This window comes from Heterodontus francisci, chromosome 5 (assembly GCF_036365525.1).
Source record: "Heterodontus francisci isolate sHetFra1 chromosome 5, sHetFra1.hap1, whole genome shotgun sequence".
In the NCBI taxonomy this organism is placed as follows: Eukaryota; Metazoa; Chordata; class Chondrichthyes; order Heterodontiformes; family Heterodontidae; genus Heterodontus; species Heterodontus francisci.
The window spans coordinates 99,238,124-99,259,464 of NC_090375.1; the positions used below are offsets into that span (position 1 = coordinate 99,238,124).

Below are 21,341 nucleotides of genomic sequence, written 5' to 3' on the forward strand. Positions count from 1 at the left end.
TGCCTTACAAAAGACTTTGCTTCCACCACCTTTTGAGGAAGAGAATTCCAAAGACTCATGACCCTCTGAGAGAAAGAAATTCTCCTCAACTCTGTTTTAAATGGGTGACCCCTTATTTTTAAGCAGTAACCCCTAGTTCTAGATTCTCCCACAAGGGGAAACATCCTTTCCACATTCACCCTGTCAAGACCCCTCAGGTTCTTATATGTTTCAATCAAGTCGCCTCTTACTCTTCTAAATGCCAGCGGATACAAGCCTAGCCTGTCCAATCTTTCCTCGTAAGGCAGCCCGCACATTCCAGGTAGTAGTCTGGTAAACCTTCTCTGTACTGCCTCCAATGTATTTACATCCTTCCTTAAAGTAAGGAGACCCGTACTGTACACAGTACTCCAGATGTGGTCTCACCAATGCCCTGTGTAGCTGAAGCATAATCTCCCTACTTTTGTATTCAATTCCCCTCGCGATAAACAATAACATTCTATTAGCTTTCCTAATTACATGCTGTACCTGCATACTAACCTTTTGCAATTCATGCACTAGGACACCCAGATCCCTCTCATCTCAGAGCTCTGAAATCTCTCACTATTTAGATAATATGCTTCTTTATTATACTTCCTGCTGAAGTGGACAATTTCACACTTTCCCACATTATATTCCATTTGCCAGGTCTTGACTCAGTCTCTTAAGCTATCTATATCCCTTTGTAGCCCCCTTACGTCCTCTTCACAAGTTACTTCCCTACCTATCTTTGTGTCATCAGCAAATTTAGCAACCATACCTTCGGTCCCTTCATCTAAGTCATTTAAATAAATGGTAAAATGTTGAAGCCCCAGCACAGATCCCTGAGGCACACCACTCATTACATCTTGCCAACCAGAAAATGATCCATTTATGCCTACTCTATATTTCCTGTTAGCTAGCCAATCTTCTATCCATGCTAATACATTACCCGCTACACCATGAGCTTTTATTTTCTGCAATAACTTTTAATTAACACTTTATTGGTATGACATTTTGAAATATGATGTACACTTTATCATTTGGTAATGCAAAACCTTTAATTACATAACATTTATTTTCCTTTCCGAATGTTAAAATTTGCTGACTAAACATTATGCATTTTCCATTGATCTAAATTATATTTTTAAAGTAAACGTTTCGTTTTGGGTACAATGAGCAATTTCAGTGTAAATTGCAGCTAAATTGCACCCATTCTGAAAAATGTTTTTTCTCAGAGTTTCTGCTCAAACTGATTTGCATATTGCCAAATGCAAAATCTATGATGAACCAGCACAATTGGGCAGTTTTTGAAAATGTAATTTTTAAAAAAAGATTGCTTTAAAAATATTCCTTGGTATATTTAAGAGTGGTAACTTGGTAAAATTTGATTAATACAGTTAAAAATGGGTTTATCACAAAAAAACATTTAAAATCACAGTGTCAATAGACCATCTGTGAGTAACCAAATTTTACATGACTGAAAATGACTTTTAAAATATATGCAGAATTTTCTAGTTATATTGAGGCATGGCTGTCAGATCCTTAGTAAATTTTTCAAAAACGCCATTCAAAACCTTTCAAAATGTGCTTATTAGTGTTCCAGTTTACTTTCTATAGCCGACAAATGAGCGCAATTAATGGAAACTCCAATGTTGATTAATTTACCCTGAGTGTGTGGCCAGTTTTGAGCGCGGGGTCTGCTTCTAATGCGATGGTTTTGAAACTAGTGAAAAAGATTGCAGAAACTCAAGTTGCACTGAATGCAATTTGCACTTAAAATGTTGTGATTCTTTGCACTAGTTATGCCAATATCAGGCGAATTGCACTGATAAAAAGTGCCATGGAGTGGATGCTCCAAGCCTATATCTTTAAATACTCTTGAATTAAAATCATTTTCCCCAGAACAAATTTAAAACATTTTTTTATTATTGTATAATCAATCAATAGTCAACAATAAATATATAATGGGTAATCAAGACATCAATGTAGAAACAAAGAACATTTGAATGTGGTAGCATGAATATTTTATTGTTATTAATATAGTGGGATCACTTTAAGACAGTGACCATGTTCTACACTGCAGATTTGATTTTATGAGCTATTTTAACAGAACAGGTTTTTCTTTTCTTAATGGAAATATTCTTAAAACCATGAAATCCCATTGGTTTTCCTACTATATGCATTACTAGGGAAATGGCAGTTAGCAAGTTACTTGTTTCTCAAAATTGTGCTTTCAGTATTTCTTGGATATAAATGAATGTAAAGCCATAGGCTGGCACAAATAATAAAATACTGTTAGATCCTGCAATAGAGTGAAACAAGCCTTCCAAGTTCACTAAGAGTCCAAGGTCCGATTCAATTAGATTTAATTTGAAAACATAAATTAAATTGTATCATATCTTCATAATTAGTTTCACTGTATCAGCTCAACAATCTCAATGCCATACATTGTTTATTTGTATTGTATGAAAATTGTTAAAAGAAACATCATTCAGCTGGAATGTAACCCTCTTTTTACTGTGCTGAGCTGCTGCTGTACATAAGCACATGATAAACAAGCCTCATCTTTGTGATCCATAGTCTTTTTGCTTGTGCACCACTTTAAGAGATACCATATCAACATTATCTCTGAGTCATGCAAGCAACAGAGGGTGCAGGAATGATAACACTTCCCACTGGCAATCTCACTACTCACATATCAACAGATGCCAGTCCTAGAAGACAGTGGGAAATCACTGATCTCACTCAAAATGACAGGAACAGTGTAAATTACAATAAAACATTGCAAGAGACTTCATGATTTTGGAATATTAAAACTGAGGTTCCAATTTTGATTTATGCTTAATTTCAGGAGATTAATAACATGCGATAACTCTGCATCAGTGACTTATTTGAAAATAGTATGTAGTTTCGGAGATTCCTCAGCTTTACATGGAGATATATTTGTGTAATGTGGCTTGGGGAAAATGATTCTCAGGTTTGAAAACACATTGCAAATCTGCTGCTTTTTTAAACCAAAACTAGAAAAATAGTGCAAGTTAGTTGGGTCATTTGTAATCCAATGAATCTGCTTTTCTCACAGAATTAAAAGTGTTACTTTGTTAAGAGTTTCTGACCACGAGATCAAAAATTTCCAAACTAAATGCCTAAGTAAAAACAGGCCAAATCTGGGAGGAGGCAAGGTGGAGCAAAATGCCAATGATGAACTCTACGATCATTTTCATCTTAATTACTTGGTTTGCGATCTAATTTACATTTGTGAAATTGTTCAAAAGAAAGCAAATTAGAATTACAACAGCAACTTTGAATGAATCAAAGGAGATCTGTCCCATTAGAGTTAGCTTTATGATGACTCAATCTGGTACCCTCTGTCATACTACACCAAGTGATCAATACAAACACACGAACAAACGAATTAGGAGCAGGAGTAGGCCACTCGGCCCTTCGAGCCTGCTTCGCCACTCAATAAGTTCATGGCTGAACTGATTACTCCACATTTCCAACTACCCCCGATAACCTTCCACCCCCTTGCTTATCAAGAATCTTTCTACTTCTGCCTTAAAAATATTCAAAGACTCTGCTTCCACCGCCTTTTGTGGAACAGAATTCCAAAGACTCACGACCCACTGAGAGAAAAAATTTCTCCTCATCTCTGTATTAAATGGGCGACCCCTTATTTTTAAACAGTGACCACTAGTTGTAGATTCTCCCACAAGGGGAAACATCCTTTCCACATCCAATAGGAATTTTTAATCAGTTCCTTCCTCATGCTGCTTGGATTTTAAAAATACTATTGCAATGGCATCTTAGAGAATATTGATATTGCTGCAGAGAGAAAAGATTTGGTACTGATACAGTAAATCCAGAGTTTCTCCTTTCTGGTGTTTCTCAGTGCAGTTTCCATTATGGGAAGTGGAAAGCAGAGAATTATGGTTTATTGTATGTTTCTTATGCTTAACAGCAAAAAGATTTCCCACTCCAGGAAATAAAGCTGCTGGAATATTTTCATTTATTTTCCTCAGAAATGTTAGCAGAATTCACATGATGCATAGTCATTGTTAGTGGAAAGGCAGCAGAGACATGGGATGTGACTGGCAGTCAAACAAAAGACTATTTTGCAATGATGCATTTGTTGATGAAAGGACTTGGCACAGATCATACAGCTAAACTAAAATATTAAGCCAGAACTACAAGAGAAATAATCTCTCTCACTCACAGGGGTAGTGTGAATGTGGCTGATACTAATGATGAGAGAAAAGGAATAACAGAAGCCTTATACGGTGCATGGGAAGGTGATCTCATTTGGATTCAGCTACAGATGTTTTACAGAGGCAGCTGTTCCTGTTTCCTTTTTGCCCTTTATCTTGTCAATTTCCGAATGAGTCCATTTTTTTTAAGTTTACAGATGAAGAAGAGATATCATTAAAGTTCATCACTTTACACCGGGGTGAATCATGCAACTAAATACCCTATTAAATTGTAGGGGAACATTTCTGTTGGGATTCTCCCGATCTATCACAACCTTCAATGGAAGGTAAGCAGAAGCCCTGTCTAATGGCTGTTTTTGGCGGCTCACACCATTCCTCTGTTGTGCAGTGTTCTTTGCTCTATTATACTGTGGATACAGAAAGTTACATAACACTGTGCACTACAGTCTTGGACAGTAAGCAAGATGAGATCCATGGACATGATTGTCATTCAGTTATGAAAGGGAAATAAACAAATAGGAAAGAAATTCATTAGTAAACTACTTGACACTTGGAATAACTGTAGCAGGCTTCGTGGTCGAAAGGTTCCTATTTTTCAGAGTTTACTGACATTGAGAATTTGGATTCACATTATGGTGGTAATTTTCAACCAAGTGATTCATGACAACGCTTCGTCAGCGCTGACGTCATCAGGCTGCGCCGCGGTGCGCACATGTGCAGACGGTCTCCTGCTCTCTGCGCATGCGCATGCGCTGCGGTCCGGCTTGCCAGGGCCGCTTTGCGCATGCGCAGATGACATCATCGCGTTACGTCGTCTTCCTCGGGCAACGCGCCAGGTTGGCCTCTGCGCATGCGTCAATCTTCGGATATTCACGCATGCGTCACAGCTTCGGCGCGACCTTTTGAAAGTGGAAGGAGGAGCGGTTTCGTCGGGCATTTTCTCGCATTTTATCTGAATTATTTAGTCGTTTTGGAGATTTGCTTCATTTTTATTAGACACAGGAGATTGTTCCAAGGTAAGTTGCTCTGCCGTTGTAAGTTGCTTTGAAAACATTTCCATTGTCTGGGGCACTGCATATGCTCCAGTCCCTGTTGTAAGCTGCTCTGAAAACATTTCCATTGTCTGGGGCATCGCATGTGCTCCAGTCCCTGGTGTAAGCTGCTCTGAAAACATTTCCATTGTCTGGGGCACCGCATGTGCTCCAGTCCCTGTTGTAAGCTGCTCTGAAAGCATTTCCATTGTCTGGGGCACTGCATAACCACTAGCAGGGAACAGCTGGGCTAAATAGCCAGCTTTATGTTCATAGTCCAAAAGAAATGTGCTTCTTTTTCCAGCACCCTCACATCATTCATGTTTTCCCTGAGAGCAGCATTGAACCATCACGAGATAGGGGCAGTAACATCATCCTGACTCCTACAGCTGAGGTGGGTACTAAGTGATTCATTAGCGGTGTTATCAGTACATGCCTATACTGCAGAGCATAAAGCATGCGCAACAGTACTTTCATTGGAGGGAGGGAAGCTCTGACACTGATGTTCTTTCCTTATTTCCTTTCATGTAAAATGTGCCCTTGAGAAAACAATCCTTGACACTTAAGGATGGCATTCAAGCAAAGGAGACAGTGCAGGAGATGACGCAAGGATGTGATGATTCCTGCATCTGAGGTGGGTAATAAGTGCTTCATTGGCGACGTTATCAATTGGTGCCTTCACTGCAGAACTTAAAAAGGTGTGCACGACAGTAATTTCAGTGGATGGAGGGAGGTAAGCTCTGACTCTGATTTGCTTTATTTCTTTTCATGTAAAACATGCTGTCGAGAAAACAATCCTTGAGACTTAAGGTCAGCATTCAAGTAACGAAGGCAACTGCATCATGCTGCGGAGCTCGTCACGATGTGGAAAGGAACATTGCATTTATGGATGAATTGGGAGTGCACATTGGGATGCGCTTGGGGGACATTCACCAAGAATAGACTGAGTTCAGACTCTTGTGACTTTGCCTTCTTCACATGGACAATACAGTAGTGGAATAGAGAGCCAAGCGTTCATTCACCACAAGGCTCTCCAGGAACAATCTCTTTAGCTGTGCATAGCAGAGACTCGGCCTGTCTGTCTAACGGGAATGCTGGAAACAACACTCATGTATCCATGCACAGCAGTGCCTCGATGCTTAATGAACTTAATAAAACTTCTCAATAATTAACCCCAGAATTGTTGAGGCTTTGTTTTGCATGCTATTTTCCCCCGACTTTGCAACTGCAGATATTCAACTGTGGTGGAGGGGTGGAGGTAGGGGGGTAGAGGGAGGGGTGGAGGTAGGGGGGTAGAGGGAGGGGTGGAGGTAGCGGGGTAGAGGAGGGGTGGGAGAAGAGGGGGATAGAGGGGTGGGTGAAGAGGAGGAGGGAGGGGTGGGTGTAGAGGGGGAGGTGAAGATGGAGAGGGGGGAGGGGTGGGGAGAGGGAGCATGCAAAATGTACGGACCAGACAGTTGCAATGCCTGAAGCACTGTGGAGAAGTAGGGGAGAAGCAACTGGATTGGGCATCCGCAGCTGGAGGGAACGGCTGAATGGAGAGGGCCGGAAGCGAGAGGCCGTAGAGAGCCGCGGGGAGCGAGTGTGCGAAGACCTTGGTGTCACCGGGTCCAGGGACTGGCCGGTAAGTCTTTTGCTGTTGTGTTTCTGGCGCATGCACAGAAAAAGGCACTCCTCTTCCGCTCCGCTGCTCCCCCCCCCCACTCTCCACCACCCCAGCCCTCCCCCCCCCCTCTCTCCCACCCCCACCCTCCCTCCCTCTCCCCTCCCTCTCCCCTTCCTCCCTCTCCCCTCCCTCCCTCCACCCTCTCCCCCCGCACCCCCCTCCTCCCCCAGTTCTCCCCCCCTCCCTCCCTCCACCCTCTCCCCCGGCACCCCCCCTCTTCCCCCAGTTCTCCCCCCCTCCCTCCCTCTTCCCCCCCGCCCCCCTCCTCCCCCAGTTCTCCCCCCCTCCCTCCCTCTTCCCCCCTTCCTCTTTCTCCCCCTCTTTCTCCCCCTCTTTCTCCCCCTCTTTCTCCCCTCCTCCTCTTTCTCCCCCCTCCTCTTTCTCCCCCCCGCCCCCCTCATTCTCCCCCCTCTTTCTCCCCCTCTTTCTCCCCCCCCCCCCACCCCGCCGCCCCCCTCTTTCTCCCTCCACCCCCGCTGCTGCCGCCGTCACCGCTGCTCTCCCCCCGCTGGTCTCCCCGCCCCCAGCGCTGCTCTCCCCGGCCCGCTCCACACTCTCACTCCGGCCATTGTATACTGCCACGTGTTTGTTAGGTTTCCTCTGTGTGATTCTTTGAGCAGCGCCATCTTTAGTCCTGGCAGCTGCTACAGTCACAAGCTGTGACGTTTTAGTGGCACATGCTGTATTTGCGCATGTGCCAAAACAGCACCACCTACCGTTCGCATTGTCAACAAATGCGGTCAATTTTCAAGTGGTCACTCACAGCAGGGAGCCTTGCCTACAGGGAGCACATATCAAAGATTCTGGGCTTACACTGGCCTCGATTTCCCAACTGGACTTGTAAAATTGTCCTCCTTTATCATTAATTGCACCTGGTCCATAGGTATTACTGAGCTGTCAATTTGCTCCAATTTAGTTGGTGCCCAACTGCAATCCTGTGGCTTCTGACTCCAGTTCTGGATCACAGTTTGTCTTTTTGAAGCAAACACAGGATAGAATACTGCCAGACACAGTCAGTAAGCTTGTTTGCATTTTTACTGTTGAAGAACAGGAAGAAATGGGGCTTTAACTTTGTACAGAAAGCTCAGAGACACAGTAACATAAATTAGTTCTAACCTTTAAAATGTACATATTACTCCAACCTGTGCAGGAGATGCATGCCAAACAAACAGCAAATGCACAGCATGGCACTGACTTACTCACATCCTATAAAGGTCAAAGGTCACTAACCAAACTACAATAGAATCTGGTATATAAGTTGTTTCTTTCTGTAACTTTTTGAAAATATAGTGGGAACAACTTATTTAGTGACAGAACTTTCTGCAAATGTACTGACAGAAGGCTCACCAGAACAAAGAAATGAACCAGGAAGATCAGCATTCCAAATACAAATCAGAACAAGTCCCAGGATAAATAAAATATGGTGAAGCAGTGAGCAGAAAAAAGAGACTAACAGTTATGTGACATCTTGTCACATCTCTCTGTAACGTCTAGAAGTATGACATACAATGAATTACTTTGAAGCACAGTGACTGTAAGGAATTACAGAAATCAGTTTGCACATAAATAACTAATGACACGAATCTGCTTTTTGTTGGTATTAGTTGAAGGAGAAACATTGGCCTGGCCCTGGAGAAAATGCCTTGCTCTTCTTCAAATAGTGCCATGAGATTTTTAGGCGGCATAATTGGGCTCTTGCAACTGGTGTCAGTCCGAAAATAGCGGTTGATCCCCTTCTGGTCACTTCCAGTGCAGCCTACATGGCGCATAATGCTTAGTGCTTAGTGCAGGAATCTCAGTGTCTAACTCTGATTTGACATCTGACCTGCCATTTTGGACCTGCTAACACCCTCTCTTAAACATTCACAGCTGAATATGTGTTCAGCTACATGAGGGACTCCCTCCCCCCACCCCCCCCACCACCCCACCCCACTACTGCTATTGAAAAGCTTCACCATGGGACTTTCAGGTGAGGTGTTTTTGATTTTCTTTTGCTGCTGCAGAATTATTGCAAGTACTGTGTTGTTGGAGGAATTCTGAAAAGCTGTTGGAATCAAAAAGATGTGGTTTGCACTTCTTCAAGCAGTTCCGTGGAGTTTGAAGACCTCTGAGCAGAAATCCAGCTATCACACTCATGGGGGCTATAGTTGCAGTCCCTCTTGGGCTGTAGAACAACAGGAACATGGAACACAGACAGCAGAGAGGGTAAACTGTGCACAAAAGGAGGAGGAGGGCTCTAAATAGAAGGCCATACCTACCTATGATATTCAGGGACCACTTCTCCTACCTCCACCTCAGCCAGGAGCAGTGTCTGAGGTACCTACATTTCACCAAGGAGTTGATGACTAATCTGTGCGACCTCCTCCAACTGGACAGCCGCACAACAGGGCGAGGATGGCACTGCCAATGGCCATGAAAATCACTGTGGCCCACAATTTCTATGCTTTAGGATCCTTCCAGTGTGGAGCCACTGACATTGCCAATATCCCATAGTTCATCATGCATTGCTGCATCAGGGAGGTAACAGAGATCTTGTACGACAGGGCAGGAGACTTCATAGTCTTCTTTAGAGAAGTAGGAGGAGTGAACACGTGGCTTTGCCAGGGTAACGGGATTCCCAGTGGCACAGGGAGCCATCAACTGCACTCCCGTTGTTCTGCGGGCACCACATCTCAACCAGGACATGTACCAGAACTGCAAGGGGTATAACTCCCTTAGAGTGCAGCTGGTGTGCGATCATGCACAGAGCATCATGTTGATGAATGCCTGTTATCCTGATAGTAGTTGTGATGCTTTCATCCTGTGCTAGTAAACATTCTGACCATATTCGAGTGACCATGATGAACCAGAGGTTGGCTGCTTACTGACAGGGGCTACCTGCTCTACATATGGCTCATGACTCCCCTCCGCCAACTGAACACACATGGGGCTGAATTTTAGCAGCCCCTGATATCAGGGGTTGTGGCGGAGGGGCCGGAAAATACTTATGGGAGAGGCCCGCCATGGGCCTCGAAGCCAGGAAGGCCCCATGCCATTTTATCGGCGGCGGCAAGGCCTCGGGGCGACCCCACTGCCGCTCGGCGGCAGAGCCATCACTTAAATATTTAAATAACTTACAATGAAAACATAAACACTTACATAGAAATATAGAAACATAGAAAATAGAAGCAGGAGTAGCCATTCGGCCCTTTGGGCCTGCTTCGCCATTCAAAAAAGTGCATGGCTGATTGTCTAATTCAGCACCCTATTTCTGCTTTCTCCCCATATCTCTTGATCCCTTTGACATTAAGAAATATATCTATCTCATTCTTGAATATATTTAATGATTCGGCCTCCACTGCCTTCTGCAGTAGAAAATTCCACAGGTTCACCACCCTCTGAGTGAAGAAATTTCTCCTCATCTCGGTTCTAAATAGCATACCCCGTATCCTGAGACTGTAACCCCCGGCTCTGGACTCCCCAGCCATCGGGAACATCCTCCCTGCATCTAGCCTGTCCAGTCCTGTTAGGATTTTATAGGTTTCTATGAGATCCCCTCTCATTCTTCTAAACTCTAGTGAATATAGGCCTAGTCGACACAATCTCTCCTCATATGTCAATCGTGCTATCCCAGAAATCTTCTTTGGACTCCCTCCATGGCAAGAACATCCTTCCTCAGGTAAGGAGACCAAAACTGCATACAATACTCCAGATGTGGTCTCGCCAAGGGCCTGTACAACTGCAGTAAGACATCCTTGCTCCAGTACTCAAATCCTCTTGCAATGAAGGCCAACATACCATTCACCTTCCTAATTGCTTGCTGCACCTGAATGCTTGCTTTCAGCGACTGGTGTATAAGGACACCCAGATCTCATTGCACCTCCCCCTTTCCCAATCTATCACCATTCAGATAATAATCTGCCTTTCTGTTTTTACAACCAAAGTGGATAACCTCACCATCATCCACATTATACTGCACCTGCCATGCATTTGCCCACTCACCCAACTTGTCCAAATCACATTAGAGCCCCTTTGCATCCTCCTCACAGCTCACTTTGCCCCCCAGCTTTGTGTTGTCTGCAAACTTGGAAATGTTACATTTAGTTCCCTCACCCAAGTCATTAATATATATTGTGAATGGCTGGGGCCCAAGTACTGATCCCTGTGGTACCCCACTAGTCACTGCCTGCCACCCGGAAAAAGACCCATTTATTCCTACTCTCTGTTTCCTGTCTGTCAACCAATTCTCAATCCATGCCAGTATATTACCCCCAATCCCATGCGCTTTAATTTTGTTCACTAACCTCTTATGTGGGACCTTATAGAAACATAGAAAATAGGAGCAGGAGTAGGCCATTCGGCCCTTCGAGCCTGTTCCGCCATTCATTATGATTATGGCTGATCATCCAACTCAGTTATCTGTTCCCGCTTTCGCCCCATACCCTTTGATCCCTTTAGACCCAAGAGCTATATCTAACTCCTTCTTGAAAACATACAATGTTTTGGCCTCAACTGCTTTCTGTGGTAGCTAATTCCACAGGCTCACCACTCTCTGGGTGAAGAAATTTCTCCTTATCTCGGTCCTGAAAGGTTTATACCGTATCCTTAGACTATGGACCCCTGGTTCTGGACTCCCCAACCAGCTGGAACATCCTTCCTGCATCTACCCTGTCAAGTCCTGTTAGAATTTTATAGGTTTCTATGAGATCCCCCCTCACTCTTCTGAACTCCAGCGAATATAATCCTAACCGACTCAATCTCTCCTCTTACGTCAGTCCCGCTATCCCAGGAATCAGTCTGGTAAACCTTTGCTGCACTCCCTCTATAGTAAGAACATCCTTCCTCAGATAAGGAGACCAAAACTGCACACAATATTCCAGGTGTGGCCTCACCAAGGCCCTGTATAATTGCAGCAAGACATCCCTGTTCCTGTACTCCAATCCTCTCGCTATGAAGGCCAACATACCATTTGCCTTTTTTACCACCTGTTGCTTTTTTACCTGCATGCTTTCCTTCAGCGACTGGTGTACGAGAACACCCAGGTCTCGCTGCAATTTTCCCTCTCTCAGTTTATAGCCGTTCAGATAATAATCTGCCTTCCTGATTTTGCTACCAAAGTGGATAACCTCACATTTATCCACATTATACTGCATCTGCCATGCATTAGCCCACTCACTCAACTTGTCCAAATCACCCTGAAGCCTCTCTGCATCCTCTTCACAACTCACCCTCCCACCCAGTTTTGTGTCATCTGCAAATTTGGAGATATTACATTTAGTTCCCTCATCTAAATCATTAATGTATATTGTGAAAAGCTGGGGTCCTAGCACTGATCCCTGCAGTGACCCACTAGTCACTACCTGCCATTCAGAAAAAGACCCATTTATCCCTACTCTTTGTTTCCTGTCTGCCAACCAATTTTCTATCCAACGCAATACACTACCCCCAATCCCATGCGCTTTAAATTTACATGCTAATTTCTTAGGTGGGACTTTGTCGAAAGCCTTCTGAAAGTCCAAATAAACCACATCCACTGGCTCCCGCTCATCAACTCTACTAGTTACATCCTCGAAGAAATCTAGTAGATTTGTCAAGCCTGATTTCCCTTTTGTAAATCCATGCTGACTCTGCCCGATTCTACCATTGTTCTCTAAGTGCTCTGCTATAAAATCTTTGATAATGGACTCTAGAATTTTCCCCACTACCAACGTCAGGCTGACTGGTCTATAATTCCCTGCTTTCTCTCGACCTCCCTTTTTCAATAGTGAGGTTACATTAGCTACCCTCCAATCTGTAGGAACTGTTCCAGAGTCTATAGAATCTTGGAAGATGACCACCAATGCATCCACTATTTCTAGGGCCACTTCCTTAAGTACTCTGGGATGCATACCATCAGGCCCTGGGGATTTATAGGCCTTCAATCCCATCAATTTCCCCAACACCATTTCACGACTAATACTGATTTCCTTCAGTTTCTCTCTCTCACTAAGCCATGTGTTCCCCAACATTTTTGGTATATTTGTGCCCTCCTTTGTGAAGACAGAACCAAAGTATGCATTTAGTTGGTCAGCCATTTCTTTGTTCCCCATAATAAATTCCTCTGTTTCTGACTGTAAGGGACCTACATTTGTCTTCACCAATCTTTTTCTCTTCAGATGCCTATAGAAACTTTTACAGTCAGTTTTTATCTTCCCTGCAAGCATGCTGTCATATGCTATTTTCCCCTTCTTAATCAATCCCTTGGTCATAGAGAGATACAGCATTGAAACAGGCCCTTCAGCCCACCAAGTCTGTGCCGACCATCAACTACCCATTTTATACTAATCCTACATTAATCCCATATCCCCTACCACATCCCCACCTTCTCCTACCACCTACCTACACTAGGAGCAATTTACCTATCAACCTGCAAGTCTTTGGCTGCAGGAGGAAACCAGAGTGCCCGGCAGAAACCCACACGGTAACAGGGAGAACTTGCAAACTCCACACAGGCAGTACCCAGAACCGAACCCAGGTTGCTGGATCTGTGAGGCTGCGGTGCTAACCACTGCGCCACTGTGCCGTCCTCCTTTGCTGAATTCTAAACTGCGCCCAATCCTCAGGTCTGTTGTTTTTCCTGGCAAATTTATATGCCTCTTCCTTGGATCTAATGCTATCTCTAATTTCCCTTGTAAGCCATGGTTTGGCTACTTTTCCTGTTTTACTTTTGCGCCAGACAGGGCTAAACAATTGTTGCAGTTCATCCATGCACTCTTTAAATGTTTGCCATTGCCTATCCACCGTCATCCCTTTAAGTAACGTTTCCAATCCATCATGGCCAACTCGCGCCTCATACCTTTGTAGTTTCCTTTACAAAGATTCAGGACCATAGTCTCAGAATCAACTATGTCACTCTCCACCTTGATGAAGAATTCTATCATATTATGTTTGCTCAGCCCCAAGGGGTCTCGCACCACTAGATTGTCAATTATTCCTCTCTCATTTCACAGTACCCAGACTAGGATGGCCTATTCTCTAGTTAGTACCTCAACTTATTGGTCCAGAAAACCATCCCGTATACACTCCAAGAATTCCTAATGGAAAAGGACAAAGATGGACTGGAAATAAAGGTACTGAATTGGAGGAAGGCTGATTTCAATATGATAAAACAGGATCTGGCCAAAGTGGACTGGGAGCAGTTACTTGCAGGAAAGTCTACATCGGACCAGTGGGATTTAATCTATTGCATTATTCACTTGTGCCTTAACAGGTCTATATTTGCTCTGCCTTCCAGACTGACTTAGTTTCTCTTCTATATTTGGCTGTGCATCACCCCCTGCTGTACCTCCACTCTGTATCCCATCACCCTGCCAAATTAGTTTAAACCCCCCCAACAGCACTAGCAAACCTCCCTGCAAGAATGTTGGTCCCATTCCAGTTCAGGTGCAACCTGTCCGACTTGTACAGGTCCCACCTTCGTCAGAAACAGACTCAGTGATCCAGGAAACTAAAGCCCTCCCTCCTACACCATCCCTTCAGCCACGCATTCTTCTGCTCTATCCTCCTATTTCTAAACTCACTAGCACGAGGCACCAGGAGTAATGCAGAGATTACAACCTTTGAGGCCCTGCTTTTTAACCTGCTACCTAGCTCCCTAAATTCTTGCTGCAGGACCTCATCCCTCTTTCTCCCTATGTCGTTGGTACCAATGTGAACCACGACCTCTGACTGTTCACCCTCTCCCTTCAGAATGTCCTGCAGCCTAATTCTGAATTCGTGCATGAACTCAAAAACTGAAGTAAGAGTGTTAACAACTAAACCAAGCTGACACTTGTAGATCCAAAAGAAGGTTGCTTGCATAAATGGGGTTATTGCAACAGAGCAGGAGAAACCCCATTGAAATTCCTGCTGCCTGTATTTGCTATCGGCCTGGATCTCACAAAGTTCAAGATTTTTAACACAGGAAATTTCTACAATTTTAAAGTAGCAGGTAAGTAAGAATTATGGAATTATAAAGCGGAGCATTCCTGCTCTGCCCAATTGCCTCCCAAAATAACCGTTGGGGCCCGTTGTTGTCACAAGACCCTGATTTGTATATTAAACTGGCGCACCACCTGAAACAGGCTCCAGCTACCCAGTAGTAAGCCCCTTTCTGGATTGCAGGGTCGCATCAAGGTGGGTAATGGGACAGTAAGCTTTTCCTTGTGACTTTTGGGGTGCTACCACCCTGTTTCCACCCAGTGGAGTTAGGGAAAATCTCCCCCACTATTTGAGAGTCAGCTAAATGCTGCTTTATAAAGAATCGAGTTGTATAATCAGGACCTTATTTAAAATTTACATGTGATACTGGCTCTAAATAACAAATCTAACTTGTGACCTCATTGAAATGTCTTCTGCTATCTTGCTGTGGTGAATTTTAATTATTCTGCCAGTAACTTTGAAATTAGCATTTTACTCCAAAAAAAATTGTCAACTTAGATTTCCTGTTTGATGGGTAGCATGCCATCTTTTTAAGTTACTATCTCCTCTTTTCCTTTGAGTCTCTTGAGCTACACACCATTGACAACTGATAGGCCAGTGAGGGATAATCTGCAACCTGGTGTCCTTTAACACCATTCTGTTACAACCAGTAATGAGGAAACGTATTAAGAGCTGACTGTGAATACGCTTTATCTGATTTTCCATCTCTTCATGAAATCCTGGCCTCTGCTCAGTATGTCCCTAAAGCTATATGGTTGGAACAATAAACTAAATAGCCCAAAGGAACATGGGACACCAATTCTCACCCCACCACTCAATAGTACTCTTCATTATTACTCCACTGAATATTCCCTGAATTTTTAACAGCTGAATTCCTACCTTCATGAGCCTTTCTCTAGTAGTACTTCACAAATTTACTACAGTCATTTCTTTAAATCACTGCTCTTCTGATGATCAGTTGCTCACATTCAGAAAGTAAACATTGTGAATGTCTTGAGTGAACTGCAAGGCACTTAAGGTACTGTCCATTAAATGAAATGATCAAGTGAACACTCTTCTACGATACTACATGTTGAAACACCAACATATGAAGTCATGGACACTTGGGACATCTAAAATAAATCTTCATCTTGTTCATTTCCCAGTCTTAGATACATTGGTGTGTGACGGCAATGAACAGAGACCAAGCTCTTCTCAGTAGAAAGTAGGAGAAATCAGAGGGAAAGCCATCTGCTTTCAATCATCATTGGTGACTAACCCAATACACTTATAGTCGTTTAGTATTACAGAACGTGAGCTTTAAGCTTGGCAGTTAACTGTCAGTCACCGTAAAATGGTGCATTCGTCATGGCAACGTCTCTACCTGAGTTCACTTACCAACCAATCAGCACTCTCTTCTCATGCAGTATAAGTTGTTGCTTTCCCTTACATTGGTTATTCTTGTGATTGTCCTGATGAGTGCAAGACGAAAAGTTTCGACAACATGTCTCTATTTTCAGCAATAACCAATACACCTACATAATTCTATAACTGGAACACCAGCCTAACCTCTCAATACAGCAAATTTCTTTCCCAGCAAGATTAGGAGGGAGATTTTGAGGCTTCCGACCTGGCTAAATTGTGTGTTAGCACCCAACTTTGTGACTAAGAACTTACTGCCCCATTCTTGCTATCACTGTAGCCACTGCCATTTTAACAGGGTTCCCTAACTGCCAGCCCAGGCAGCTGCCTGAAGCAAGTGCACAGCTACTTAGGTAAGTAAATTAGAGTCCTAAGATGTGAATAGGACCCAATGCGATTTTAGGACTCGACTGGGTAGAGCACGCACCGCACAATCTCCACCCAGTATCAGCTGGTGGTCCAGCTGAACCGGAGCACATTTAGTTCTGTGTGGCCAGGAGGATCAGCAGTGTTCCTCCAAGTTTCATAAAAATAATCTGGGCTACTACCTCCCTTCCTGAGAACTAATATGTAACCCCATCTCCCAATCTATTCTTTTCCAGTCTGGGGACTGATTGGGCTGTCCAATTTAGTCTAATCTGTGGTGAGCTAACTGATCTCAACCAGGAAAGCAGGGGAGCTTCTACAATTGGCCTTAATGTCCCTGAGCAAAGGAGGAAAATAAACACGCTCTCCATCTTAGCTGCTGTCCAGTGACTCTTGCTGGAATTTGTGTGTATGAGTGCATGAGCATGTGCATCTGAATGTGCAGACGTGCAAGTGTGGCAATGGGGCAGAGGCGGGGGCAACTCTGCCAGCCAGTCACCCAAAAAGCTCATGGAGGGAAAATCTACCACTTGAGGAACAGAAAATGCAGGGAAAATTTAAGTGGTAAGATACCATAAAATATTTCTATTTAATTTTAAACATACACAAATGATGTCACTCTTTATTGTCTATCAATTAAAATTAGGGATAAACTCACTGCTCCCCCAAGTGTTTATTCCTCAGATTTTTTTCAAAGTGCTGCCATTCAGTTTTCAGTGTGAACAAAACTACTTCAGGCAATTATATTGTCAGTCATTCATGATGTTACAGGAATATATTTGACACTGTTTTGAAAATAATATTAATAGAATACTTTTAATATTTCATAGCGCCCCTAACAATCTAATGGGAAATGTTAGATTAATGTAGATTTTAACAAATAGATCTCATATTGGCTTTAAAAAAATACCCTTCAATTTTAACTTCAATGGTGGTGTAGAACTGTTGGTATCTGCTTAGTTGGTGTTATATATGCTGCCCACTTTTGTTTCCACTGCTTGCTGAGGTATAGTTCCACAGATGCCAGCCTTCAGGGCGGCACAGTGGCGCAGTGGTTAGCACCGCAGCCTCACAGCTCCAGGGATCTGGGTTCGATTCCGGGTACTGCCTGTGTGGAGTTTGCAAGTTCTCCCTGTGTCTGCGTGGGTTTTCTCCGGGTGCTCCGGTTTCCTCCCACAAGCCAAAAGACTTGCAGGTTGATAGGTAAATTGGCCATTATAAATTGTCACTAGTATAGGTAGGTGGTAGGGAAATATAGGGACAGGTGGGGATGTTTGGTAGGAATATGGGATTAGTGTAGGATTAGTATAAATGGGTGGTTGATGTTCGGCACAGACTCGGTGGGCCTAAGGGCCTGTTTCAGTGCTGTATCTCTAATCTAATCTAATCTAATCTTCCCCTAGTACCTTGCTCTAGTGGTTATTTGAGCCTGGACAGTAAATGTTAGGTGGCTTTTTGACCACGAGGGCATCAAATCCAAGGCTAATGTTCTCTCTCACCACCACCATACAGACAAATATAGGCATTCCAACCCGAGCCACTGGATAACCCGTGTTACATTTTCCTCCTTTGCTTGAGGCATTATGGCAAAATTTCCAGTCTTTCTTTTATTCAGTTAGATCAGCACAGGCTGGGCATCAAACCTTGATCTGTATAGTTCAGCATCATTTTTGGGCATAACCTTCACCAGCTGAGCCAGCAGGGCAGCTCCTTCCTCAGGGTTTCTGTTGAACTTTTAACTGTAGATAAATGATGAAAATCTGCTGCTCTATATGTTGCTGATGAATTGCCATCCTTCCACCACAATCTTTCCAGTAGTGTTATAGATGAAGAGGACATCTAATGATCTTCAGACATAGACATTTAAAGGCTGCACTGTTTAAAACCTTGAAGTCTACCGGTATTGAATCCATGCCAGTTGTCTTGTCCACCATCATTTGTGCAGATGTATTGTCTAATTACTTATAATCCAGATCTTCTATCTTGTGAAAAGAAACTCTAGCAATGTGTTTTTGGGACTTTATTCTACTAAATCTTTAAAAAAGACTCTTTCATGATTAATTATCTATTCTATAGTATTAATCTCTATATTCAGATATAGACGAACCTTACTCATAACTCAAATCTTTCTTGTCCTGGAACAGTAATGATCATTTGATGAAAGTACTACTGCCACTTCAAATTGCTCTCCACTGTTTACCTGTACATTATCTTTCTTGCCTGTAATCTATCAGTTAAATCATAGGAGCCATATTTAGGAAGCCTTGCAATTGAATTATTAAAATCCAACAATGTATCCCAGCAATCAATCAATAACTGATTATGTCAAATGGCAATGGAGGATATATGACCCATAGCTTCCTTACCTCAGCTCCTGTGCCACAGACTCCACTGCAACTGTCAACAGAGGGAACATGAGAATAAAAACAAGTAAGTTTACATTTCCACTACAAGAGCTTCTGCTGTTATCACCTGCCTCCCTGTGATGACTCCAGCTGTAGTGTTGAAACCACAGGTGAGCTTAAGTTCACAGCAATGTTAATTGTAAAGTCATTACAAGTTTATTTTCACTAGGAATAATACATTTATTGTACACACTTAATTCTGAGTGATGTAACATACAGTGGCTCTAGTTTTCCTGTCACTGATGCCAGTCTGAATCCTAGCAGCAGCATTACTCATGCACTTTACAAGTTATGGTATGCAAAGTACCACTTTCCCTGCTAGACTAAATTAATATTTACAGCTCATTTTAAAGGACTTCTGGATGGATTTCCCTGGCTCTTTAGCCATCTTACCACAATACATGTATTGGTGTAAGTGCTTATATCTGCCCAAGAAACGAAAACATGGAAAGCATGTCGGGGGCAGGCTGCAGTGAACGGGCCTCTGGCACGGGGTCCTGCACTGTGGCTCAGAAGGGAAGGAGGGAGAATGGGAGAGCACTAGTCATCGGGGACTCGATGGTGAGGAGTACCGACAGGCGGTTCTGTGGGCGCAAGCGAGACGCACGGATGGTTTGTTGCCTACCTGGTGCCAGGGTCCGTGATGTTTGTGATCGCGTCTTCAGGATCCTTAAAGGGGAGGGGGAGCAGCCAGAGGTCGTGGTGCACATTGGCACCAACGACGTAGGAAGGAAGGGTGGCACAGATGTTAGAAGTGAGTTTAGGGAGTTAGGCTGGAAGCTGAAAGCTCGGACGGACAGAGTTGTTATCTCTGGTTTGTTGCCGGCGCCACGTGATAGTGAGGCTAGGAATAGGGAGAGAGCACAGCTGAACACGTGGCTGCAGGAATGGTGTAGGAGAGAGGGCTTCCAGTTCTTGGATAATTGGACTGCATTCTGGGGAAGATGGGACCTGTTCAAACAGGACGGGCTGCATCTGAACCAGAGGGGCACCAATATCCTGGGAGGGAGGTTTGCTAGTACTGTTCGGGAGGGTTTAAACTAGTTTGGGAGGGGGATGGGAACCGGACTTGTAGTCCAGGGACCAGTGGGTCCACTCAGAAAGACAAAGAGTGTAGTGAGGTATTGGGGAAGGTAGCACTGTCGCAGAGGACAGATGGGCACGGAGAAGGGTTAAAGTGCGTATACTTCAACGCAAGAAGCATCAGGAATAAGGTGAGTGAATTGAAGGCGTGGATGGGCACTTGGGACTACGATGTTGTGGCCATCACTGAAACGTGGATAGGTGAGGGGGAGGAATGGTTCTTGGAGGTACCTGGTTATAGATGTTTTCATAAGATTAGGAATGGTGGTAAAAGAGGTGGGGGGGTGGCATTGTTAGTTAGAAATAGTGTAACAACTGCTGAAAGAATTTTCGAGGAGGATCTGCCGACTGAGGCACTGTGGGTTGAGGTCAGGAACAGGAAAGGAGCAGTCACCTTGATGGGAGTTTTCTATCGGCCCCCCAATAGCAGCAGGGAGGTGGAAGAGCAGATTGGGAAACAGATTTTGGAAAGGAGCAGAAGTCACAGGGTAGTAATTATGGGGGATTTCAACTTCCCAAATATTGATTGGCAACTCTTTAGATCGAATAGTTTGGATGGGGTAGTGTTTGTGCAGTATGTCCAGGAAGCTTTTCTGACTCAGTATGTAGACTGCCCGACCAGAGGGGAGGCAATATTGGATTTGGTACTAGGTAATGAACCAGGGCAAGTGATAGAGCTGTTGGTGGGCGAGCACTTTGGAGATAGTGATCACAATTCTGTAGCATTCACTGTGGTAATGGAGAGGGATAGGTATGTGCAACAGGGCAAGGTTTACAATTGGGGGAAGGGTAGATATGATGCTGTCAGGCAGGAACTGAGGAGCATAAGTTGGGAGCATATGCTGGCAGGGAAGGGCACGGTCGAAATGTGGAACTTTTTCAAGGAGCAGATAGTAGGGGCCATTGATAAGCATGTCCCTGTCAGACAGGGAAGGGATGGTCATGTGAGGGAACCGTGGTTGACAAGAGAGGTTGAGAGTCTTGTTAGGAAGAAGAAGGATGCGTATATAAGGTTGAGGAAAAAGGGCACAGGCATAGCTCTGGAGGGATACAAGATGGCCAGGAAGGATCTGAAGAAAGGGATTAGGAGAGCTAAGAGAGGGCATGAAAAATGCTTGGCGGGTAGGATAAAAGAAAACCCCAAGGCCTTTTACGCGTATGTCAGAAATATGAGGATGACTAGGGGGACCGTAGGTCCGGTCAAGGACAATAGCGGGAGACTGTGTGTTGAGCCGGAAGAGAT

At 43.9% G+C, this 21,341-nt stretch overlaps 1 protein-coding gene across 7 annotated transcripts in view; it reads right to left on the reverse strand.

Moving 5' to 3' along the window:
- The window catches only part of st18 (ST18 C2H2C-type zinc finger transcription factor), a 476,845-nt gene that overhangs the window by 152,015 nt on the left and 303,489 nt on the right, over positions 1 to 21,341 (reverse strand). For all 7 annotated transcript variants that reach the window (XM_068031828.1, XM_068031829.1, XM_068031824.1 and 4 more), the window contains exon 6: positions 18,977 to 19,007. In XM_068031828.1, coding sequence (XP_067887929.1) covers positions 18,977 to 19,007 — 31 coding nt within the window. The remainder of the gene's footprint in view (positions 1 to 18,976; positions 19,008 to 21,341) is intronic.